Genomic DNA, 27,515 nt, shown 5'->3' with positions numbered 1-27,515 from the left:
GTACAGTAGCAACAGTTAGAATATAGAATGTGTCCCTGTTCCTCTGAACACAGTACAGTAGCAGCAGTTAGAATATAGAATGTGTCCCTGTTCCTCTGAACACAGTACAGTAGCAACAGTTAGAATATAGAATGTGTCCCTGTTCCTCTGAACACAGTACAGTAGCAGCAGATAGAATGTGTCCCTGTTCCTCTGAACACAGTACAGTAGCAGCAGTTAGAATATAGAATGTGTCCCTGTTCCTCTGAACACAGTACAGTAGCAGCAGTTAGAATATAGAATGTGTCCCTGTTCCTCTGAACACAGTACAGTAGCAGCAGTTAGAATATAGAATGTGTCCCTGTTCCTCTGAACACAGTACAGTAGCAGCAGTTAGAATATAGAATGTGTTCCTGTTCCTCTGAACACAGTATAGTAGCAGCAGTTAGAATATAGAATGTGTTCCTGTTCCTCTGAACACAGTACAGTAGCAGCAGTTAGAATATAGAATGTGTTCCTGTTCCTCTGAACACAGTACAGTAGCAGCAGTTAGAATATAGAATGTGTCCCTGTTCCTCTGAACACAGTACAGTAGCAACAGTTAGAATATAGAATGTGTCCCTGTTCCTCTGAACACAGTACAGTAGCAGCAGTTAGAATATAGAATGTGTTCCTGTTCCTCTGAACACAGTACAGTAGCAGCAGTTAGAATACAGGTTTCTGACTTTAGCCCCATGCAGCATTTATTCTGACTCAGGTTAGTCTCACAGTGGAACACAGTGGTAACCATAGTAACAGGGGTCAGTCACTGCTCTCTGTACCACATTGTACTACTACTGTGAATATCAATTGAGCATCTCTCCGTGGGACTGACTGCAGTGGTGTCATGTTGTCTGTGTTGATAATGTGCCCGGGCTGTGGTGTGTGTCACCATATACTAATCTGTGTGTTTCGGCGGCAGCATCACCTCAGAGAATGTGGCAGAGCGGTTCGGTGTCTCCAGAGAGAAGCAGGATGCGTTCGCCTTCAGCTCTCAGCAGAAGTAAGTCAGTAATTCTGTCATAATATTACTATGGAGCTGTCATCCACTGATATAATATGACCATGGAGCTGGTATCCTCTGATATAATATTACCATGGAGCTGTTATGATATAATATTACCATGGAGCTGTTATCCTCTGATATAATATTACCATGGAGCTGTCATCCACTGATATAATATTACCATGGAGCTGTTATGATATAATATTACCATGGAGCTGTTATCCACTGATATAATATTACCATGGAGCTGTTATGATATAATATTACCATGGAGCTGTCATCCACTAATATAATATTACCATGGAGCTGTTATGATATAATATTACCATGGAGCTGTCATCCACTGATATAATATTACCATGGAGCTGTCATCCACTGATATAATATTACCATGGAGCTGTCATCCACTGATATAATATTACCATGGAGCTGTTATCCACTGATATAATATTACCATGGAGCTGTCATCCACTGATATAATATTACCATGGAGCTGTTATCCACTGATATAACATTACCATGGAGCTGTTATCCACTGATATAATATTACCATGGAGCTGTTATCCTCTGATATAATATTACCATGGAGCTGTTATGATATAATATTACCATGGAGCTGTTATCCACTGATATAATATTACCATGGAGCTGTTATCCACTGATATAATATTACCATGGAGCTGTCATCCACTGATATAATATTACCATGGAGCTGTTATCCACTGATATAATATTACCATGGAGCTGTTATCCACTGATATAATATTACCATGGAGCTGCTATCCACTGATATAATATTACCATGGAGCTGTTATCCTCTGATATAATATTACCATGGAGCTGTTATGATATAATATTACCATGGAGCTGTTATCCACTGATATAATATTACCATGGAGCTGTTATCCACTGATATAATATTACCATGGAGCTGTCATCCACTGATATAATATTACCATGGAGCTGTTATCCACTGATATAATATTACCATGGAGCTGTTATCCACTGATATAATATTACCATGGAGCTGCTATCCACTGATATAATATTACCATGGAGCTGTTATCCTCTGATATAATATTACCATGGAGCTGTCATCCACTGATATAATATTACCATGGAGCTGTTATCCACTGATATAATATTACCATGGAGCTGTTATCCACTGATATAATATTACCATGGAGCTGTTATCCACTGATATAATATTACCATGGAGCTGCTATCCACTGATATAATATTACCATGGAGCTGTTATCCTCTGATATAATATTACCATGGAGCTGTCATCCACTGATATAATATTACCATGGAGCTGTTATGATATAATATTACCATGGAGCTGTTATCCACTGATATAATATTACCATGGAGCTGTTATGATATAATATTACCATGGAGCTGTTATCCACTGATATAATATTACCATGGAGCTGTTATCCACTGATATAATATTACCATGGAGCTGTTATCCACTGATATAATATTACCATGGAGCTGTTATCCTCTGATATAATATTACCATGGAGCTGTTATCCACTGATATAATATTACCATGGAGCTGTTATCCTCTGATATAATATTACCATGGAGCTGTTATCCTCTGATATAATATTACCATGGAGCTGTTATCCACTGATATAATACTACCATGGAGCTGTTATGATATAATACTACCATGGAGCTGTAATGATATAATATTACCATGGAGCTGTTATGATATAATATTACCATGGAGCTGTTATCCACTGATATAATATTACCATGGAGCTGTCATCCACTGATATAATATTACCATGGAGCTGTTATCCACTGATATAATATTACCATGGAGCTGTTATGATATAATTATTCTCCTGCAGTAGTTAAAGTTTGCGTCCCAAATGACCAGAGCCCTGTAGTGCACTACTTTTGATCAGAGCCCTGTAGTACACTACTTTTGACCAGAGCCCTGTAGTACACTACTTTTGACCAGAGCCCTGTAGTACACTACTTTTGACCAGAGCCCTATAGTGCACTAGAGATGTATTCAGTGCCCTGTTCATCCAGACAGCCTCTAACTCTCAGCCTCCTCCTAGGGCCAGCCAGGCTCAGAAGCAGGGGATATTTGACCAGGAGATCTGCCCAGTAACCACAAAGTTTGTTGACGAGGACGGCTCTGAACGTACGGTTACCGTAACCAAGGACGATGGGATCCGGCCCGGTACCACGCTGGCGGGGCTGACCAAACTCAGAGGGGCTTTCAAACCTGACGGCAGCACCACCGCAGGTGGGGAGATCACACACACACACACACACACACACACACACACCATCTCTCTGCCCCAGCTGATGAGGTCCTCTCCCCTGGTCCAGGTAACTCCAGCCAGGTGAGTGACGGTGCAGCAGCGGTGCTGGTGGGCAGGAGGTCCGTGGTGGAGTCCCTGTCTCTGCCAGTCCTGGGGGTGCTGAAGGCCAGTGCTGTGGTGGGGGTACCCCCTGACGTCATGGGTATCGGACCAGCCTATGCCATCCCTGCTGCTCTGGGGCAGGCCGGTGAGTACAGACCACTACAGATCTTTTAGAGCTTGGATTATGTCCACATGGACGTGTTCTGTATGTGACATTTGGTTCTGGGTGGTAGCGGCTCTGGGTGGTAGCGGCTCTGGGTGGTAGCGGCTCTGGGTGGTAGCGGTTCTGGGATGCCGGACACCTTTTGATTTATCTGTTCCGCTAAAAGGGTCTTTAACAAACTCCGTCATCTCCTCAGGTCTGACTGTAGCTGATATTGACGTGTTTGAGATCAACGAGGCGTTCGCCAGCCAGGTGAGTCTCTGTATAGAGTTGTAGTACTTTGGACACAGGCTGACAGACACAGGCTGACAGACACAGGCTGACAGACACAGGCTGACAGACTGACAGACACAGGCCGACAGCCACAGACTGACAGCCTGGTTCCTCTAAGGGCCTTATTGCTTTTATAATAACAGGTTTCAACCTATTTAAAAAAAGACACAATTTAAAACAAGTTTCAACTGTAAAAACGACCTTGTAATGGTTCAATAGATCAACACCTAGTCAGTTGTACAACTGTGAATGCATTCAACTGAAATGTGTCTTCCGCATTTAACCCAACCTATGAATCGGAGTGGTGTGGGGGGCTGCCTTAATCGACATCCACGTCGTCGTCGCCCGGGGAACAGTGGGTTAACTGCCTTGCTCAGGCAGAATGACAGACTTTTACCTTGTCAGCTCGGGGATTTGATCCAGCAACCTTCCGGTTACTGGCCCAACGCTCTACCTGGCTACCTGCCACCCCGAGACAAGAACTTCAACAATAAATGATGATTTATTAAATCATTTATAAATAAGCAACAAACTTCAGCAAATAATGATTCAATAAATGATTTATAAATAGGCAAAAGCCAGCTGATTGTCAAGTCAATAAGATAATTATGGAGGATAGCTAGGTTAAGACTAACATTACTTATCCTTTGCTAGCTAGCTTGCTAGCCAACTAACACACAATCACATCCAGCAGCTGAAATAACTGCAAATGTCTTTGTTTTACCTTTGTTTCTATTGCCATTTCTTTGGATATATCCTTTAATCGGGGACGCAAACTAGTAACCTTTAGGCGAAATTCGGCGAAATGTATTTATTTTATTCACCTTTATTTAACCAGGTAGGCCAGTTGAGAACACCTTTATTTAACCAGGTAGGCCAGATCACCTTTATTTAACCAGGTAGACCAGTTGAGAACACCTTTATTTAACCAGGTAGGCCAGATCACCTTTATTTAACCAGGTAGGCCAGATCACCTTTATTTAACCAGGTAGGCCAGTTGAGAACAAGTTCTCATTGACAACTGTGACCTGGCCAAGATAAAGCAAAGCAGTGCAACACAAACAACAACACAGAGTTACACATGGAATAAACAACTGTACAGTCAATAACACAATAGAAACATCTATATACAGTGTGTGCAAATGGAGTAAGGAGGTAAGGCAATAAATAGGCCAATAGTAACGAAGTATTTACAATTTAGCAAATTAACACTGGAGTGATAAATGTGCAGATGTTGATGTGCAAGTAGAAATACTGGTGTGCAAAAGAGTAAAAAAAAAGGTAAATAAAAACAATATGGGGATGAGGTAGGCAGTTGGATGGGCTATTTACAGATTGGCTGTGTACAGGTGCAGCGATCAGTAAGCTGCTCTGACGGCTGATGCTTAAAGTTAGAGAGGGAGATAAGGGTCTCCAGCTTCAGGGATTTTTGCAATTCGTTCCAGTCATTGGCAGCAGAGAACTGGAAGAAAAGGCGGCCAAAGGAGGTGTTGGCTTTGGGGATGACCAGTGAAATATACCTGCTGGAGCGCGTGCTACGGGTGGGTGTTGCTATGGTGACCAGTGAGCTAAGGCGGAGCTTTACCTAGCAAAGACTTATAGATGACTTGGAGCCAGTGGGTCTGGAGATGAATATGTAGCGAGGGCCAACCGACTAGAGCATACAGGTCGCAGTGGTGGGTGGTATATGGGGCTTTGGTGACGAAACGGATGGCACTGTGATAGACTGCATCCAGTTTACAGAGTAGAGTGTTGGAGGCTATTTTGTAGATGACATCGCCGAAGTCAAGGATCGGTGGGATAGTCAGTTTTACGAGGGTATGCTTAGCAGCATGAGTGAAGGAGACTTTGTTGCGAAATAGGAAGCCGATTCTAGATTTACTTTTGGATTGGAGATGCTTAATATGAGTCTGGAAGGAGAGTTTACAGTCTAGCCAGACACCTAGGTATTTGTAGTTGTCCACATATTCTAAGTTAGTGATGCTAGTCGGGCGGGCGGGTGCGGGCAGCGATCGGTTGCAGAGCATGCATCTAGTTTTACTAGCGTTTAAGAGCAGTTGGAGGCCACGGAAGGAGTGTTGTATGGCATTGAAGCTTGTTTGTAGGTTTGTTAACTTCTTTGGGACTGGGGGGCAGTATTGAGTAGCTAGGATGAATAAGGTGCCCAGAGTAAACTGCCTGCTACTCAGGCCCAGTTGCTAATATATGCATATTAGTATATTTGGATAGAAAACACTGATGTTCCTAAAACTGTTTGAATGATGTCTGTGAGTATAACATAATTCATATGGTAGGCAAAAATATTGGTCATATTGCACTTCCTAAGACTTCCACAAGATGTCAACAGTCTTTAGAATCTTGTTTGATGCTTCTACTGTGAAAGTGGGGGCGAATAGGGGCTGTTTGAGCCAGGTGTTTGGCAGAGTGCCATGAGCTCATGACGCGCGTTCACGTGAGAGTTAGCTCGAGTTCCATTGCTTTTCTACCGACAAAGAAATTCTCCGGTTGGAACATTATTGAAGATTTATGATAAAAACATCCTAAAGATTGATTATATACTTCATTTGACATGTTTCTATGAACTGTAATATAACTTTTCGTCTGAACTTTCACATGGACTTTCCTGCGCATCGTGATTTTGGATTGTGTACTAAAGGCGCAAACAACAAGGAGGTATTTGGACATAAATGAGGGATTTTATCGATCAAATCAAACATTTATTGTGGAACTGGGATTCCTGGGAGAGCATTCTGATGAAGATCATCAAAGGTAAGTGAATATTTATAATGCTATTTCTGACTTCTGTTGACTCCACGACATGGTGGATATCTGTTTGGCTGTTTTGTTCTCTGAGCGCTGTACTCAGATTATAGCATGGTGTGCTTTTCCCGTGAAGCTTTTTTGAAATCTGACACAGTGGTTGCATTAAGGAGAAGTGTATCTAAAGTTCCATGTATAACACTTGTATTTTCATCAACATTTATGATGAGTATTTCTGTAAATTGATGTGGCTCTCTGCAAAATCACCGGATGTTTTTGGAACTACTGAACGTAACGCGCCAATGTAAACTCAGATTTTTTAAATATAAATATGAACTTTATCAAACAAAACATACAGTGCCTTGCGAAAGTATTCGGCCCCCTTGAACTTTGCGACCTTTTGCCACATTTCAGGCTTCAAACATAAAGATATAAAACTGTATTTTTTTGTGAAGAATCAACAACAAGTGGGACACAATCATGAAGTGGAACGACATTTATTGGATATTTCAAACTTTTTTAACAAATCAAAAACTGAAAAATTGGGCGTGCAAAATTATTCAGCCCCCTTAAGGTAATACTTTGTAGCGCCACCTTTTGCTGCGATTACAGCTGTAAGTCGCTTGGGGTATGTCTCTATCAGTTTTGTACATCGAGAGACTGAATTTTTTTCCCATTCCTCCTTGCAAAACAGCTCGAGCTTAGTGAGGTTGGATGGAGAGCATTTGTGAACAGCAGTTTTCAGTTCTTTCCACAGATTCTCGATTGGATTCAGGTCTGGACTTTGACTTGGCCATTCTAACACCTGGATATGTTTATTTTTGAACCATTCCATTGTAGATTTTGCTTTATGTTTTGGATCATTGTCTTGTTGGAAGACAAATCTCCGTCCCAGTCTCAGGTCTTTTGCAGACACCATCAGGTTTTCTTCCAGAATGGTCCTGTATTTGGCTCCATCCATCTTCCCATCAATTTTAACCATCTTCCCTGTCCCTGCTGAAGAAAAGCAGGCCCAAACCATGATGCTGCCACCATCATGTTTGACAGTGGGGATGGTGTGTTCAGCTGTGTTGCTTTTACGCCAAACATAACGTTTTGCATTGTTGCCAAAAAGTTCAATTTTGGTTTCATCTGACCAGAGCACCTTCTTCCACATGTTTGGTGTGTCTCCCAGGTGGCTTGTGGCAAACTTTAAACAACACTTTTTATGGATATCTTTAAGAAATGGCTTTCTTCTTGCCACTCTTCCATAAAGGCCAGATTTGTGCAATATACGACTGATTGTTGTCCTATGGACAGAGTCTCCCACCTCAGCTGTAGATCACTGCAGTTCATCCAGAGTGATCATGGGCCTCTTGGCTGCATCTCTGATCAGTCTTCTCCTTGTATGAGCTGAAAGTTTAGAGGGACGGCCAGGTCTTGGTAGATTTGCAGTGGTCTGATACTCCTTCCATTTCAATATTATCGCTTGCACAGTGCTCCTTGGGATGTTTAAAGCTTGGGAAATCTTTTTGCATCCAAATCCGGCTTTAAACTTCTTCACAACAGTATCTCGGACCTGCCTGGTGTGTTCCTTGTTCTTCATGAAGCTCTCTGCGTTTTTAACGGACCTCTGTTACTATCACAGTGCAGGTGCATTTATACAGAGACTTGATTACACACAGGTGGATTGTATTTATCATCATTAGTCATTTAGGTCAACATTGGATCATTCAGAGATCCTCACTGAACTTCTGGAGAGAGTTTGCTGCACTGAAAGTAAAGGGGCTGAATAATTTTGCACGCCCAATTTTTCAGTTTTTGATTTGTTAAAAAAGTTTGAAATATCCAATAAATGTCGTTCCACTTCATGATTGTGTCCCACTTGTTGTTGATTCTTCACAAAAAAATACAGTTTTATATCTTTATGTTTGAAGCCTGAAATGTGGCAATAGGTCGCAAAGTTCAAGGGGGCCGAATACTTTCGCAAGGCACTGTATATCCATAAATGTCCATTTACATTGAATTCATGTTCAGAAATTACTCAAAAATGTCCGCAGGAAATCTAGGTAGCGCGGCAAGATAACGTAAATAGACATCATAAACTTTGACTAAATATACATGTTCTACATATAGTTAGAAAGATACACTGCTTCTTTATGCAATCGCTTTGTTACATTTCTTTTTAACGTTACAGAAATCGCACACTATTCAATATTCTGAGACGGCGCTCAGATATAAGCTACATTTCTCCGTAATGTTGGAGTCAACAGAAACACAGATTATAGCATAAATATTCCCTTACCTTCGATGGTCTTCGTTCAGAATGTTCTGGAAAGGTTCATACTTACCCAATACATCGTTTGGTTTCAAGTCTTGCGTCTTTGTATTAGCTACTGCTAATAACATCAGCTGAAATGCACCCAAAATGTCCTCTGGTCCGGAAAAGTTGCGCATCAAAACTTCAAAATTACATATTATATGTCGACTAAACTGGTCAAACTAAGTGCAGAATCAAGCTTTAGGATGTTATAGACATATAAAACAATTTTCAATTCAACTGGTCATTGCTTGTCCTTCCTCTGGGTGCTGGAACAAAGGAATGGCTGGGAACAATTCGCGCCCCACCGCACAACATATTTTCTCATGGCACACACTAATTTCACTCCCATAGGGCCAATTCTCGCGGGATTTGAACGATTAAAAGCTCTACTGAATGAGGACATCTAGTGGAAGACATAGAAAGTCTCCCCAGAATCATAACTGGTTGGGAAGGGTGGGGGCGATGACGTCAAAGTTGCTCCAACTTTCATGACCACAAAAACTAGTTTGGAAGAATGCCTGCCCTGTGAGTTCTGCTATACTTACAGACATAATTCCAACGGTTTTAGAAACTTTAGAGTGTTTTCTATCCAATAAAAATTATTATATGCATATTAGCAATTTTTGACAGATTTTTTTTTCAGTTTACTAGGGGTACCCAATTCCTCCAAAGGGGGCATAAGTCTGCCATATCCTCAACAGGTTTTAAGCATATCCCAGTTTAGGTCACCTAACAGAATGAACAATCAATTCATATATGGTGTCCAGGGCACAGCTGGGAGCTCAGGGGGGTCTATAAACAGGCGGCAACAGTGAGAGACTTATTTCTGGAGAGATTCATTTTTTAAATTAGAAGCTCAAACTGTTTTGGCATAGACCTGGAATGTATGACAGAACTTTGCAGGCTATCTCTGCAGTAGATTGCAACTCCTCCCCCTTTGGCAGTTCTATCTTGATGGAAAATGTTGTAGTTGGGGATGGAAACCTCTGAATTTTTGGTGGCTTCCTAAGCCAGGATTCAGACACGGCAAGGACATCAGGGTTGGCGGAGTGTGCTAAAGCAGTGAATAAAACAAACTTAGGGAGAAGGTAAAGTTAAATTGAATGAGTAGGTCTGTCCAAACTTTTGACTGTTTTGACTATGTGTGTCCCAGGCTGTGTATTGCGTGGAGAAGCTGGGGATCCCCCTGGAGAAGGTGAACCCTAACGGAGGAGCCATCGCCCTGGGTCACCCTCTGGGCTGCACCGGGGCCCGCCAGGTTGTCACCCTGCTCAACGAACTCAAACGCCGGGGCAGGAGGTAAGGATATGTCTAGTCCCATCGAATCCTCAATCGTATGACCTCTTGTGCTATATCTACTAAATAGTCTAGAAAGTAGTCTCATCGCCACCCCCTAGCCTTGCTCACAATAACCCATGTTCTGTTCCCCAGGGCCTATGGCGTGGTGTCCATGTGTATCGGAACAGGGATGGGAGCTGCAGCAGTGTTTGAGTACCCTGGACCTTAGAGGGAGCTGATCAATAATAATATTGATGAAGGGTTTACACTGTGATGCTTCTTACACCTTTGACAGAATCAGCCGATGATTAACCGTTGAGGTGTTCCTGCCCTGACTATTGAGTACTAACAGTTTGTCAGTTGTGTGATTCATCAGAGAGTGCATGTTTTTGGATTCCATATAAATGACGGCACGAGAACTGACTGGTTAATCATTCCGTAGATTACTGTATGTTAATGCCTTGCCAAAGTCTGATAAATCTTTAAGTGCCTTGCATTTCAGGAAAGCAATGCATCATTGTGCTTTGATATAGCGCTGTACAAATCAATCTGTAAATATGTGATTTTGTTTGAAATGTTCAATGTTAGGGGCTGAAAGAGTGATATGGAATAACATGGGGTAGATTAGTTAGAAGGTGATATGGAATAACATGGGGTAGAATAGTTAGGAGATGGTGATATGGAATAACATGGGGTAGATTAGTTAGATGGTGATATGGAATAACATGGGGTAGATTAGTTAGATGGTGATATGGAATAACATGGGGTAGATTAGTTAGATGGTGATATGGAATAACATGGGGTAGATTAGTTAAGCACTATTTGCACGGGTCCTGTATTACTAGAGAACGTTGGTTATGTAATTATTACTCTAGAATGTCTGTTATCCCAGAGGATGACTGGGATGGGATTCATTTTTCCAAATTGACCCCTGTAATTCTTACTTTTTTTCAATAAATTCACAGTTATGATAGAAGCCTGGAGTTTTTTTCTAGGCGTAATAACACTGAGAACTCAAGCTTGGTTCTAAAGTTTCTAAACCATACCAAACCATCTATGGTATAATGTCGCCATAATATTTGAATTGAGGAAGTGTGATCATAATCTTTCAGATATTTTAGCGATGCGTAGTATATCCTAAATGCCCCCCAGCCTTCAGATGGGAGTAAACAGTACATCCTAAATGCCCCCCAGCCTTCAGATGGGAGTAAACAGTATATCCTAAATGCCCCCCAGCCTTCAGATGGGAGTAAACAGTACATCCTAAATGCCCCCCAGCCTTCAGATGGGAGTAAACAGTATATCCTAAATGCCCCCCAGCCTTCAGATGGGAGTAAACAGTACTTCCTAAATGCCCCCCAGTCTTCAGATAGGAGTAAACAGTACATCCTAAGGGAACCTGTTCCAAACGGTTAGGTCAGTTGTATGATGCTTTCCCATCTCAAATCAAATCAAATTTTATTTGTCATACACATGGTTAGCAGATGTTAATGTGAGTGTAGCGTAATGCTTGTGCTTCTAGTTCCGACAATGCAGTAATAACCAACAAGTAATCTAGCTAACAATTCCAAAACTACTACCTTATAGACACAAGTGTAAGGGGATAAAGAATATGTACATAAAGATATATGAATGAGTGATGGTACAGAGCGGCATAGGCAAGATACAGTAGATGGTATTGAGTGCAGTATATACATATGAGATGAGTAATGTAGGGTATGTAAACACAGTGGCATAGTTTAAAGTGGCTAGTGATACATGCATTACATAAAGATGCAGTAGATGATATAGAGTACAGTATATACGCAGACATATGAGATGAATAATGTAGGGTATGTAAACATTATATTAGGTAGCATTGTTTAAAGTGGCTAGTGATATATTTTACATCATTTCACATCAATTCCCATTATTAAAGTGGCTGGAGTTGAGTCAGTGTGTTGGCAGCAGCCACTCAATGTTAGTGATGGCTGTTTAACAGTCTGATGGCCTTGAGATAGAAGCTGTTTTTCAGTCTCTCGGTCCCAGCTTTGATGCACCTGTACTGACCTTGCCTTCTGGATGATAGGCTCGGGTGGTTGTTGTCCTTGATGATCTTTATGGCCTTCCTGTGACATCGGGTGGTGTAGGTGTCCTGGAGGGCAGGTAGTTTGCCCCCGGTGATGCGTTGTGCAGACCTCACTACCCTCTGGAGAGCCTTACGGTTGTGGGCGGAGCAGTTGCCGTACCAGGCGGTGATACAGCCTGACAGGATGCTCTCGATTGTGCATCTGTAGAAGTTTGTGAGTGCTTTAGGTGACAAGACAAATTTCTTCAGCCTCCTGAGGTTGAAGAGGCGCGGCTGCGCCTTCTTCACGATGCTGTCTGTGTGGGTGGACCAATTCAGTTTGTCTGTGATGTGTACGCCGAGGAACTTAAAACTTACTACCCTCTCCACTACCATCGATGTGGATAGGGGGGTATTCCCTCTGCTGTTTCCTGAAGTCCACAATCATCTCCTTAGTTTTGTTGACGTTGAGTGTGAGGTTATTTTCCTGACACCACACTCCGAGGGCCCTCACCTCCTCCCTGTAGGCCGTCTCGTCGTTGTTGGTAATCAAGCCTACCACTGTTGTGTCGTCCGCAAACTTGATGATTGAGTTGGAGGCGTGCGTGGCCACGCAGTCGTGGGTGAACAGGGAGTACAGGAGAGGGCTCAGAACGCACCCTTGTGGGGCCCCAGTGTTGAGGATCAGCGGGGTGGAAATGTTGTTGCCTACCCTCACCACCTGGGGGCGGCCCGTCAGGAAGTCCAGTACCCAGTTGCACAGGGCGGGGTCGAGACCCAGGGTCTCGAGGTTGATGACGAGCTTGGAGGGCACTATGGTGTTAAATGCCGAGCTGTAGTCGATGAACAGCATTCTCACATAGGTATTCCTCTTGTCCAGATGGGTTAGGGCAGTGTGCAGTGTGGTTGAGATTGCATCGTCTGTGGACCTATTTGGGCGGTAAGCAAATTGGAGTGGGTCTAGGGTGTCAGGTAGGGTGGAGGTGATATGGTCCATGACTAGTCTCTCAAAGCACTTCATGATGACGGAAGTGAGTGCTACGGGGCGGTAGTCGTTTAGCTCAGTTACCTTAGCTTTCTTGGGAACAGGAACAATGGTGGCCCTCTTGAAGCATGTGGGAACAACAGACTGGGCTAGGGATTGATTGAATATGTCTGTAAACACACCAGCCAGCTGGTCTGCGCATGCTGTGAGGGCGCGGCTGGGGATGCCGTCTGGGCCTGAGCCTTGCGAGGGTTGACACGTTTAAATGTTTTCCTTACGTCGGCTGCAGTGAAGGAGAGTCCCCTTGGTAGATAATGCGGTCGACATTTGATTGTGAGGAATTCTAAATCAGGTGAACAGAAGGACTTGAGTACCTGTATGTTGTTATGATCACACCACGTCACGTTAACCATGAAGCATACGCTCCCGCCCCTCTTCTTACCAGAAAGATGTTTGTTTCTGTCTGCGCGATGCGTGGAGAAACCAGCTGGCTGCACCGATTCCGATAGCGTCTCTCCAGTGAGCCATCTTTCCGTGAAGCAAAGAACGTTACAGTCTCTGATGTCCCTCTGGAATGCTACCCTTGCTCGGATTTCATCAACCTTGTTGTCAAGAGACTGGACATCGGCGAGAAGAATGCTAGGGAGTGGTGCACGATGTGCCCGTCTCCGGAGTCTGACCAGAAGACCGCTCCGTTTCCCCCTTTTACGAAGTCGTTTTTTTGGGTCGCCGGCTGGGATCCATTCCGTCGTCCTGGGTGAAAGGCAGAACACAGGATCCGCTTCGCGAAAGTCATATTCTTGGTCGTACTGATGGTGAGTTGACGCTGCTCTTATGTTCAGTAGTTCTTCTCGACTGTATGTAATGAAACCTAAGATGACCTGGGGCAACCAATGTCAGAAATAACACGTAAAAAAACCAAAAAACTGCAGTTTCCTAGGAACGCGAAGCGAGGCGGCCATCTCTGTCGGCACAATATTCTTTAGTGATGCATTTGACGATGTTCAATTCATTCACACACAATGTATAAATAAAGGCTTTCACTGTGAAAGTTGACACATAGTCAACACATAGTCCCTTCATATATAGGCTATATTTCCAAACATTACTTTTCTGTCCCTCCCCTTCTCTTTATTTTCAACTCTCTTTTCGCAGCTTTTGTCTTACCAAATTAAACTTCGACAATGTCCTTTTTGCCTCCCTGGATTGACTTCCAACCTTTCTTCCTTTTTCCAAAGTGTATTTAAATTTGTTGATGAATGTGACAGAATGTGGTATCAGATGCAGGTCTTTCTGTTCAGAATACCAGTATTATAAAACAATAAATCATCTTGGACCTCTGGACAGAACAGTTGATAGTGAGTTATGAGTTGGGTTCTAACAGTCCATTGAAAGCTCAGCGTCATGCTCAATAAAAACACAGAAACACTTGTGAATAGTTGAATTGTTCATTTCCATAAACCAACAACGTACACAGTAACATCATACAGTAACATCATACACACCAGTGGAGGCTGCTGAGGGGAGGACAGCTCCAGGTAATGGCCGGGATGGAGCAAATGGAATGGCATCAAACCATGTAAACCATGTGTTTGATTTATTTAATGCCATTCCACCTATTACGCTCCAGTCATTACCACAAGCCTGTTCTCCCCAATTAAGATGCCACCAACCTCCTGTGCTATTCACTAAGTACAAGGCGTGATAAATACATGCAAAGAGTGCACACAACTGTTGCCAGTGTTCTCAGGTTAAGGTCATGTCCCCTGAGACTAAATGTCAGTAAGTAGAGACACAAATCTCTGGTCGAAGGAGCCGCGTCCCTGGACGTGTAGCGATAAGGGGGGCTCCCCCAGGAACCCCTTTACTACGGCTGTGGCTTGGAACTCCCTCTCCTTGCTACAGGAGACAAATTAGACTTGTAGAGAACCAGTAATGATATGGAAGTGAACCATATAGAGACCTATGGACAGTAACCAAACCATATAGAGAGAGACCTATGGACAGTAACCAAACCATATAGAGACCTATATAACTAGACCATACAGAGAAATATGTAACTAAACCACATCAAGATATATTTGTAGGAATACAGTAGATGTGGTTATTGAGGTGTTACCTGTAGGGGCTGTGTGTTCGTTAAGGGGGCAGTTACCTGGCTGTGTGTTAGTTAGGGGCAGTTAACTGGCTGTGTGTTAGTTAGGGGTAGTTACCTGGCTGTGTGTTAGTTAGGGGTAGTTACCTGGCTGTGTGTTAGTTAGGGGGTAGTTACCTGGCTGTGTGTTAGTTAGGGGGTAGTTACCTGGCTGTGTGTTAGTTAGGGGGTAGTTACCTGGCTGTGTGTTAGTTAGGGGGTAGTTACCTGGCTGTGTGTTAGTTAGGAGTAGTTACCTGGCTGTGTGTTAGTTAGGGGGTAGTTACCTGGCTGTGTGTTAGTTAGGGGTAGTTACCTGGCTGTGTGTTAGTTAGGGGGTAGTTACCTGGCTGTGTGTTAGTTAGGGGGTAGTTACCTGGCTGTGTGTTAGTTAGGGGGTAGTTACCTGGCTGTGTGTTAGTTAGGGGGTAGTTACCTGGCTGTGTGTTAGTTAGGGGGTAGTTACCTGGCTGTGTGTTAGTTAGGGGTAGTTACCTGGCTGTGTGTTAGTTAGGGGGTAGTTACCTGACTGTATGTTAGTTAGGAGGTAGTTACCTGGCTGTGTGTTAGTTAGGTTGTAGTTACCTGGCTGTGTGTTAGTTAGGTTGTAGTTACCTGGCTGTGTGTTAGTTAGGGGGTAGTTACCTGGCTGTGAAGCTGATCTGTAGGGGCTGTGTGGAAGAGGAGACAGGATACTCCAACGGCTTCAGGACCCCACAGTCAGGAGTCACTCTGAACTCTGACCCTTCCTCCTCCTCACCAGAGTCTGCAGACAGAGAGTTAACATACCATCACCAATCACGGGCGCATTTTACACCCCTTCTGGTTTGTTTGAAATCAATCGCATGCTTTTTGAATTGTGTATAAAATGTGTTCTGTTTCCAAAAGGTTTCAAAATTGCTTTTACACCAGGAATAGTCACATTTCTTATCATGGAGCTGCCCAAAATCACAGCTGGTGAGAAGGACGAGGAAATCTGCCCACTCCCATGCTTCACAGGTTTCAGAAATGCATAAATACATTGTGGGTTGGCCTATCCTTTCTGCAGATATCAGTATTGAAATCCCCTAACAAAATAATTTCCTATATATCCAGCAAACAATCGCCAGATCATTGCTTAAATCCTATCTGATGTTATAAGCAATATCCAATCTTACAAAGGCACATACCCCCCTACCATGCTGCAATACCATCCTCCCTCTGCACTACCATGCTGCACTACCACCCTCCCACTGCACTACAATCCTCCCACTGCACTGCCATCCTCCCACTGCACTACCATTCTCCCACTGCACTGCCATCCTCCCTCTGCACTGCCATCCTCCCTCTGCACTACCATGCTCCCTCTGCACTACCATGCTCCCTCTGCACTATCATCCTCCCACTGCACTACCATGCTGCACTACCATCCTCCCACTGCACTACCATCCTCCCACTGCACTACAATCCTCCCTCTGCACTACCATCCTCCCACTGCACTGCCATCCTCCCACTGCACTACCATTCTCCCACTGCACTACCATCCTCCCACTGCACTACCATCCTCCCTCTGCACTACCATCCTCCCTCTGCACTACCATCCTCCTACTGCACTACCATCCTCCCACTGCACTACCATCCTCCCTCTGCACTACCATCCTCCCACTGCACTACCATCCTCCCACTGCACTACCATCCTCCCACTGCACTACCATCCTCCCACTGCACTACCATCCTCCCACTGCACTACCATCCTCCCTCTGCACTACCATCCTCCCACTGCACTACCATCCTCCCACTGCACTACCATCCTCCCTCTGCACTACCATTCTCACTCTGCACTACCATCCTCCCACTGCACTACCATGCTGCACTACCATTCTCCCACTGCACTACCATGCTGCACTACCATCCTCCCACTGCACAACCATCCTCCCTCTGCACTACCTTCCTCCCTCTGCACTATCATCCTCCCTCTGCACTACCATCCTCCCTCTGCACTACCATCCTCCCACTGCACTACCATCCTCCCACTGCACTACCATCCTCCCACTGCACTACCATCCTCCCTCTGCACTGCCATCCTCCCACTGCACTGCCATCCTCCCACTGCACTACCATCCTCCCTCTGCACTACCATTCTCCCACTGCACTGCCATCCTCCCACTGTACTGCCATCCTCCCTCTGCACTACCATGCTCCCTCTGCACTATCATCCTCCCACTGCAATACCATCCTCCCACTGCACTACCATGCTGCACTAAAATCCTCCCAGTGCACTACCATCCTCCCACTGCACTACCATCCTCTTTCTGCACTACCATCCTCCCTCCGCACTACCATCCTCCCTCTGCACTACCATTCTCCCACTGCACTGCCATCCTCCCTCTGCACTACCATCCTCCCTCTGCACTACCATGCTGCACTACCATCCTCCCACTGCACTGCCATCCTCCCTCTGCACTACCATGCTCCCTCTGCACTATCATCCTCCCACTGCAATACCATCCTCCCACTGCACTACCATGCTGCACTACCATCCTCCCACTGCACTACCATCCTCCCACTGCACTACCATCCTCCCTCTGCACTACCATCCTCCCTCTGCACTACCATCCTCCCTCCGCACTGCCATCCTCCCACTGCACTGCCATCCTCCCTCTGCACTACCATCCTCCCTCTGCACTACCATGCTGCATTACCATCCTCCCACTGCACTGCCATCCTCCCACTGCACTGCCATCCTCCCTCTGCACTACCATGCTCCCTCTGCACTACCATGCTCCCACTGCAATACCATCCTCCCACTGCACTACCATGCTGCACTACCATCCTCCCACTGCACTACCATCCTCCCTCTGCACTACCATCCTCCCTCCGCACTGCCATCCTCCCACTGCACTGCCATCCTCCCTCTGCACTACCATCCTCCCTCTGCACTACCATGCTCCCTCTGCACTACCATCCTCCCACTGCACTACCATCTTCCCTCTGCACTGCCGTCCTCCCACTGCACTACCATTCTCCCACTGCACTGCCATCCTCCCTCTGTACTACCATCCTCCCTCTGCACTACCATGCTGCACTACCATCCTCCCACTGCACTGCCATCCTCCCACTGCACTACCATCCTCCCTCTGCACTACCATCCTCCCACTGCACTGCCATCCTCCCTCTGCACTACCATCCTCCCTCTGCACTACCATCCTCCCTCTGCACTACCATCCTCCCACTGCACCTTCTCCGGTGGTCTCTCTGCCTCCATGGAGCACCCCTCCCCAGGTGCTGCTCGGTTGTCCTTCACCACCGCGTCTCCCGTATCTCGCCTCTGGTGGGAATCGCACCGCTGTAGACCCCCACTCTTCTGGTGCGCTCTCCGTCCTAGGTGCTGCAGACATGGTTGTCCTCCCTAGAAGGTTCTCCCATCTCCACAGAGGAACTCTGGAGCTCTGTCAGAGTGACCCTCATGTTTTTGGTCATCTCCCTAACCAAGGCCCTTCTCCCCGATTGCTCAGTTTGGCCGGGCGGCCAGCTCTAGGATGAATCTTGGTGGTTCCAAACTTCTTCCATTTAAGAATGATGGAGGCCACTGTGTTCTTGGGGACCTTCAATGCTGCAGACATTTTTTTGCACCCTTCCCCAGATCTGTGCCTCGACACAATCCTGTCTCAGAGCTCCACATACAATTCCTTCGACCTCATGGCTTGGTTTTGCTCTGACATGCACTGTCAACTGTGTGCCTTTCCAAATCATGTCCAATCAATTGCATTTATCACGGAGCCCTCCATCTACCACCAACCTACTGAAGCGCAGCTCAGAGTAAATATTTATTGCATTTTCCTTTTCCAAATGGGCGGTAATTTAGAATGCATAAGATAGTGTATTTACGATAGCACAGCTTCGCCCTTTGTTTCTCAGTCTTCCCGCTCTTTCACTCAGCCAGCCACTTCTTTTTTTGTGTAACAAGCTGTCATATCTGTTCCGCCCGCTAGGGACGTTTTCCTTTATGACGTAATTTGCAATCAAGTTATGATTAATTATGTGTATGTGTAATTCTGTGAGATTAGTTAGGTATTTAGTAAATAAATAATTAAACCCACTATTGTATTGCTGATTCAACTTGTTAGCCAGGGTTCGTGAAGATAACCAAGAATTTACAACTTTCAGATGAAACTGAATTAAGGTGACAATTAATATTGACTGCTATTGATGCAAAATATTATTAGGTCTTTAAGAGTTTATTCGGAAGATAACAGCTCTATAAATATTATTTTGTGGTGCCCCGACTCTCTAGTTAATTACATTTACATGATTAGCTCAATCAGGTAATATTAATTACGGAGAAATTATTTTATAGAATAGCATGTCATATCACTTAATCCGGCATAGCCAAAGACACGATACTAGGCAACGAGGTAACATGACTGAACAAAGTATAAACAAATGGTTAACGCTCCCAAAATAAAAGACCTGGTTGCAGAGCAAAATATTTGGTTGCATATGGAACTTATGTTACAAATCCAGCTATATCAATACCTGTCACGCCCTGACTTTAGAGAGACTTTTTTATTCTCTATTTGGTTAGGTCAGGGTGTGACTTGGGTGGGCAAATCTATGTTTCTATTTCTTTGTTGGCCTAGTATGATTCCCAATCAGAGGCAGCTGTGTATCGTTGTCTCTGATTGGGGATCATACTTCGGCAGCACTTTCTCCCACCTTAGATTGTGGGATCTTGTTTTTTGTGTAGCTGCCTGTGAGCCGCCCAGAACGTCATGTTTTGTTTTCTTCTGTTTTGTTTGGTGAGTTTAATATTTTATTAAACATGTGGAATTCTACGCACGCTGCGCCTTGGTCCAATCATTCAAACGCACGTAACAGTAGATCCCACCACCCCAGGACCAAGCAGCGTGCCCAGGAGGAGCAGGGATCCTGGGCCTGGGAGGAAAGCCAGGAGTGGAGGACATCCTGGACTTGGGAGGAAATAATGGCAGGAGACAAAAGCCTGCCATGGAAACAGGCGGAAGCAGCGAAGGAGGAACAGCAACGATGCCAGGTTTAGCAGCCAGGACGCAAGCCCAAAAGACAGCCCCAATTTTCCGGAGAGAGACAGCCCCAAAGATTCCGGAGAGAGGTGTTGGCGTTGACAGCGCTGCAGAGCGGGAGTGCTGAGGAGCGTGACACCAGTCCGGTGTCATATGCACCAGTTTCAAGCATCTGGCCTCCATTGCGCCTCCCCAGTCCGGTACGTCCTGTGTCTCCTCCACGCACTCACCCTGAGGTGTGTGTCACCGTTCCGGTACAATGTGTGCCAGTTCTACGCACCGTTTCTCCAGTGCGCCTCCACAGCCGAGTGCGTCCTATGCCAGCACCCCGCACTTGCCGTGCGAAGGTTGTCATCTGTCCAGGACACGTTGTGCCAGCTCTACGCTCCAGACCTTAGTGATGATCCAGTGCGGAGCCTCCAGTGATGATCCATGGCCCGAAGCCTCCAGGGATGATCCATGGCCCGAAGCCTCCAGTGATGATCCATGGCCCAGAGCCTCCAGTGATGATCCATGGCCCGGAGCCTCCAGTGATGATCCATGGCCCAGAGCCTCCAGTGATGATCCATGGCCCAGAGCCTCCAGTGATGATCCATGGCCCAGAGCCTCCTGCAATCCAAGGTCCGGAGGCTCCTGTGACGGTCTGCAGTCCAGAGCCTCCTGCGACTGTCTCCAGTCCAGAGCCTCCTGCGACGGTCTGCAGTCCGGAGCCTCATGCGACGGTCTGCAGTCCGGAGCCTCATGCGACGGTCTGCAGTCCGGAGCCTCATGCGACGGTCCCCAGTCAGGAGCCTGCAGCGACGGTCCCCAGTCAGGAGCCTGCAGCGACGGTCCCCAGTCAGTGATCTACGGTCCGGAGTCTACGACAACGATCTAATCTACTCCACGACAACGCCTTGGTCCAATCATTCAAATTAATGTGACAATGCCATCTCTGGTTAACTACAGAACCATGGTTACCTATGAGAGCTCTAGTAACTACAGAACCATGGATACCGATGAGTGCTCTAGTAACTACAGAACCATGGTTACCTATGAGAGCTCTCCAGTAGCTACAGTACAATGGTTACCTATGAGTGCTCTAGTACCTACAGAACCATGGTTACCTATGAGTGCTCTAGTAACTACAGAACTATGGTTACCTATGAGAGCTCTCCAGTAACTACAGTACAATGGTTACCTATGAGAGCTCTAGTAACTACAGAACCATGGTTCCCTATGAGAGCTCTCCAGTAACTACAGAACCATGGTTTGCTATGAGAGCTCTCCAGTAACTACAAAACTATGGTTACCTATGAGAGCTCTAGTAACTACAGAACCATGGATACCGATGAGTGCTCTAGTAACTACAGAACTATGGTTACCTATGAGAGCTCTCCAGTAAATACAGTACAATGGTTACCTATGAGTGCTCTAGTAACTACAGAACCATGGTTACCTATGAGAGCTCTAGTAACTACAGAACCATGGTTACCTATGAGAGCTCTCCAGTAGCTACAGTACAATGGTTACCTATGAGAGCTCTAGTAATTACAGATCCATAGTTTCCTATGAGTGCTCTAGTAACTACATCAACGGGACAGTAGTGAAGGTGGAAAGTTTTAAGTTCCTCTGCGTACACATCACGGACAAACTGAAATGGTCCACCAACACAGACAGCGTGGTGAAGAAGGCACAACAGCGCCTCTTCAACCTCAGGAGGCTGAAGAAATTTGGCTTGTCACCAAAAACACTCACAAACTTTTACTGATGTACAATCGAGAGCATCCTGTTGGGCTGGATCACCGCCTGGTATGGCAACTGCTCAGACCACAACCGTAAGGCTCTCCATGGTTATCTATGAGTGCTGTAGTAACTACATGAGAGCTACATGAGAACTACCTATGAGAGCTCTAATAACTAAAGGACCATGGTTACCTAAAAGTGCTCTAGTAACTACAGGACCATGGTTACCTATGAGTGCTCTAGTAACTACATGTCTATGGTTACCTATGAGTGCTCTACTAACTACATGGCCATGGATAGCTATGAGAGCTCTAGTAACTACATGGCCATGGATAGCTATGAGAGCTCTAGTAACTACAGGACCATGGTTACCTATGAGAGCTCTAGTAACTACAGAACCATGGTTACCTATGAGAGCTCTCCAGCAGTTAGAGGACCATGGTTACCTATGAGTGTTCTACTATCTACAGTGCCATGGTTACCTATGAGAACTCTAGTAACTACATGACCATGGTTACCTACGAGTGCTCTAGTAACTACAGTGCCATGGTTACCTACGAGTGCTCTAATAACTAAAGGACCATGATTACCTAAAAGTGCTCTAGTAACTACAGGACCATGGTTATCTAAAAGTGCTCTAGTAACTACAGGTCTATGGTTACCTATGAGAACTCTAGTAACTACATGACCATGGTTACCTACGAGTGCTCTAGTAACTACAGAACCATGATTACCTACGAGTGCTCTAGTAACTACAGGACTATGGTTACCTATGAGAGCTCTAGTAACTACAGAACCATGATTACCTATGAGAGCTCTGCAGTAGTTAGAGAACCATGGTTAGCTATGAGAGTTCTAGTAACTACAGAACCATGATTACCTATGAGAGCTCTCCAGTAGCTAGAGGACCATGGTTACCTATGAGAGCTCTAGTAACTACAGGACCATGGTTACCTATGAGTGCTCTAGTAACTACAGAACCATGGTTACCTATGAGTGCTCTAGTAACTACAGGACCATGGTTACCTATGAGAGCTCTAGTAACTACAGGACCATGGTTACCTATGAGAGCTCTAGTAACTACAGAACCATGGTTACCTATGAGTGCTCTAGTAACTACAGGACCATGGTTACCTATGATTACTCTCCAGTAGCTAGAGGAGCCTCCTCGGTTGGAAAGATGGACCTCCTTGACCAGGGTTTGACCCACGTAGCAGGTACCAAAGTCCAGACTGTCACAGGACAGACTTACAGTGGGCAGGGACAGGTGGGCACAGAGTGGCACGGTCTGCGGACAGGAGAGGTTTAAAGACAGGACAGAACAGGGCAGGAGTACAGACAGTTAGCACACCATGTATTCTGAACCAAAGCATGTATGGATGACCACTGTTAAATCAGAATGACTGTAAATATATCTTACTATCACTATGAATGATCTGTTACCTGCAGACTGTTGTTGTTGTAATGCACTGACAGGGTCTGCCGGAACCTCAGCTTCCTCTCTCCACTCTCATTGGTAACCAGAGACACGTTGGGCGGGACTTCCTCTGCAGACTGCCTCAGATAGGCCAGCATGGATAGAGAGCTGTGGAACGCCACCTTCACCTGCCAACCACAGGAGGAAAGGATATTGGAAGTCCCATTGTAGAATCCCTATATGTACATGCAATATGTCCACTGAGTTTATGCTGATACAGTTTACACTGATATAGTCTACAATGATACAGTTTACAATGATATAGTTTATACTAATATAGTTTATATTTATATAGTTTACACTGATATAGTTTATACTGATGTAGTTTACACTGATATAGTTTACACTGATATAGTTTACGCTGATACAGTTTACGCTGATACAGTTTACACCGATAAAGTTTACGCTTATACAGTTTACACTGACATAGTTTACACTGATATAGTTTACGCTGATACAGTTTACACTGACATAGTTTACACTGATATAGTTTATACTGATATAGTTTATATTGATATAGTTTATACATATATAGTTTATACTGATATAGTTTATACTGATATAGTTTATACTGATATAGTTTATACATATATAGTTTATACTGATATAGTTTATATTGATATAGTTTATACTGATATAGTTTATACTGATATAGTTTATATTGATATAGTTTATACATATATAGTTTATACTGATATAGTTTATACAGATATAGTTTATACTGATATAGTTTATACTGATATAGTTTATACAGATATAGTTTATATTGATATAGTTTATACTGATATAGTTTATACAGATATAGTTTATACATATATAGTTTATACTGATATAGTTTATACAGATATAGTTTATATTGATATAGTTTATACTGATATAGTTTATATTGATATAGTTTACACTGATCCAGTTTATACTGATATAGTTTATACAGATATAGTTTATATTGATATAGTTTATACAGATATAGTTTATATTGATATAGTTTATACTGATATAGTTTATACAGATATAGTTTATACATATATAGTTTATACTGATATAGTTTATACAGATATAGTTTATATTGATATAGTTTATACTGATATAGTTTATATTGATATAGTTTATACTGATATAGTTTACACTGATCCAGTTTATACTGTTATAGTTTACACTGATATAGTTTATATTGATATAGTTTATACTGATATAGTTTACACTGATCCAGTTTATACTGTTATAGTTTACACTGATCCAGTTTATACTGTTATAGTTTACACTGATATAGTTTATATTGATATAGTTTATACTGATATAGTTTATATTGATATAGTTTATACATATATAGTTTATACTGATATAGTTTATACAGATATAGTTTATACTGATATAGTTTATATTGATATAGTTTATACTGATATAGTTTACACTGATCCAGTTTATACTGTTATAGTTTACACTGATCCAGTTTATACTGCTATAGTTTACACTGATATAGTTTATATCGATATAGTTTATACATATATAGTTTATACTGATATAGTTTATACTGATATAGTTTATATTGATATAGTTTATACTGATATAGTTTATACAGATATAGTTTATACTGATATAGTTTATACAGATATAGTTTATATTGATATAGTTTATACTGATATAGTTTACACTGATCCAGTTTATACTGTTATAGTTTACACTGATCCAGTTTATACTGTTATAGTTTACACTGATATAGTTTATATTGATATAGTTTATACTGATATAGTTTACACTGATCCAGTTTATACTGTTATAGTTTACACTGATCCAGTTTATACTGTTATAGTTTACACTGATATAGTTTATATCGATATAGTTTATACATATATAGTTTATACTGATATAGTTTATACTGATATAGTTTATATTGATATAGTTTATACATATATAGCTTATACTGATATAGTTTATACAGATATAGTTTATACTGATATAGTTTATACAGATATAGTTTATATTGATATAGTTTATACTGATATAGTTTACACTGATCCAGTTTATACTGTTATAGTTTACACTGATCCAGTTTATACTGTTAGAGTTTACACTGATATAGTTTATATTGATATAGTTTATACTGATATAGTTTACACTGATATAGTTTACACTGATATAGTTTATATTGATATAGTTTATACTGATATAGTTTATATTGATATAGTTTATATTGATATAGTTTACACTGATCCAGTTTATATTGATATCGTTTACACTGATCCAGTTTATACTGATATAGTTTATACTGATATAGTTTACACTGATCCAGTTTATACTGTTATAGTTTACACTGATCCAGTTTATACTGTTATAGTTTACACTGATATAGTTTATATTGATATAGTTTATACTGATATAGTTTACACTGATATAGTTTACACTGATATAGTTTATATTGATATAGTTTATACTGATATAGTTTATATTGATATAGTTTATATTGATATAGTTTACACTGATCCAGTTTATATTGTTATCGTTTACACTGATCCAGTTTATACTGATATAGTTTATACTGATATAGTTTACACTGATCCAGTTTATACTGTTATAGTTTACACTGATCCAGTTTATACTGTTATAGTTTACACTGATCCAGTTTATACTGATATAGTTTATACTGATATAGTTTATATTGATTTTTTTTAATATATTTTTTTACCTTTATTTAACTAGGCAAGTCAGTTAAGAACAAATTGTTATTTTCAATGACGGCCTAGGAACAGTGGGTTAACTGCCTGTTCAGGGGTAGAATGACAGATTTGTACCTTGTCAGCTCGGGGGTTTGAACTTGCAACCTTCCGGTTACTAGTCCAACGCTCTAACCACTAGGCTACCCTGCCGTGTATACTGATATAGTTTACACTAATCCAGTTTATATTGATATAGTTTATACTGATATAGTTTACACTAATCCAGTTTATATTGATATAGTTTATACTGATATAGTTTACACTGATCCAGTTTATACTGCACTGCACCTTGATATGACAGAAATGGAACTGTTATTCTGCACAACACCTATTGTTAGGTACCTACTACTGATGTGTTCTGGTGTATTGTTAGGTATCTACTACTGATGTGTTCTGGTGTATTGTTAGGTATCTACTGATGTGTTCTGGTGTATTGTTAGGTATCTACTGATGTGTTCTGGTGTATTGTTAGGTATCTACTACTGATGTGTTCTGGTGTATTGTTAGGTACCTACTGATGTGTTCTGGTGTATTGTTAGGTATCTACTGATGTGTTCTGGTGTATTGTTAGGTATCTACTGATGTGTTCTGGTGTATTGTTAGGTATCTATCTACTGATGTGTTCTGGTGTATTGTTAGGTATCTATCTACTGATGTGTTCTGGTGTATTGTTAGGTATCTATCTACTGATGTGTTCTGGTGTATTGTTAGGTATCTACTGATGTGTTCTGGTGTATTGTTAGGTATCTACTACTGATGTGTTCTGGTGTATTGTTAGGTATCTACTGATGTGTTCTGGTGTATTGTTAGGTATCTATCTACTGATGTGTTCTGGTGTATTGTTAGGTATCTACTACTGATGTGTTCTGGTGTATTGTTAGGTATCTACTGATGTGTTCTGGTGTATTGTTAGGTATCTACTGATGTGTTCTGGTGTATTGTTAGGTATCTACTGATGTGTTCTGGTGTATTGTTAGGTATCTACTGATGTGTTCTGGTGTATTGTTAGGTATCTATCTACTGATGTGTTCTGGTGTATTGTTAGGTACCTACTGATGTGTTCTGGTGTATTGTTAGGTATCTACTGATGTGTTCTGGTGTATTGTTAGGTATCTACTGATGTGTTCTGGTGTATTGTTAGGTATCTACTGATGTGTTCTGGTGTATTGTTAGGTATCTATCTACTGATGTGTTCTGGTGTATTGTTAGGTATCTACTGATG

General features: G+C 42.8%; 2 protein-coding genes across 4 annotated transcripts in view; one reads left to right on the top strand and one right to left on the bottom strand.

Annotated features, from left to right (window-relative positions):
* Nucleotides 1–11,164, top strand: part of LOC139420115 (acetyl-CoA acyltransferase 1) — a 30,514-nt gene extending 19,350 nt beyond the window's left edge. For all 3 annotated transcript variants that reach the window (XM_071169846.1, XM_071169845.1, XM_071169844.1), the window contains exons 7-12: nt 941–1,021; nt 3,103–3,293; nt 3,380–3,559; nt 3,774–3,829; nt 10,066–10,211; nt 10,344–11,164. In XM_071169846.1, the coding sequence (XP_071025947.1) occupies nt 941–1,021; nt 3,103–3,293; nt 3,380–3,559; nt 3,774–3,829; nt 10,066–10,211; nt 10,344–10,419 (730 nt within the window). In that variant the 3' untranslated portion in view covers nt 10,420–11,164. The remainder of the gene's footprint in view (nt 1–940; nt 1,022–3,102; nt 3,294–3,379; nt 3,560–3,773; nt 3,830–10,065; nt 10,212–10,343) is intronic.
* Nucleotides 11,165–14,994: 3,830 nt separating this feature from the next.
* The window catches only part of LOC139420502 (DLEC1 cilia and flagella associated protein), a 112,045-nt gene continuing 99,524 nt past the window's right edge, over nt 14,995–27,515 (bottom strand). The window contains exons 34-37 of the mRNA XM_071170709.1: nt 23,546–23,707; nt 23,223–23,390; nt 16,002–16,108; nt 14,995–15,121 (exon numbers count right to left, since the gene is read on the bottom strand). Coding sequence (XP_071026810.1) covers nt 14,995–15,121; nt 16,002–16,108; nt 23,223–23,390; nt 23,546–23,707 — 564 coding nt within the window. The remainder of the gene's footprint in view (nt 15,122–16,001; nt 16,109–23,222; nt 23,391–23,545; nt 23,708–27,515) is intronic.

Source organism: Oncorhynchus clarkii, chromosome 11, assembly GCF_045791955.1.
Source record: "Oncorhynchus clarkii lewisi isolate Uvic-CL-2024 chromosome 11, UVic_Ocla_1.0, whole genome shotgun sequence".
Lineage (NCBI taxonomy): Eukaryota > Metazoa > Chordata > Actinopteri > Salmoniformes > Salmonidae > Oncorhynchus > Oncorhynchus clarkii.
Note: the sequence above shows the minus strand (reverse complement) of the source record. Positions and strands in the feature narration are given on the sequence as shown.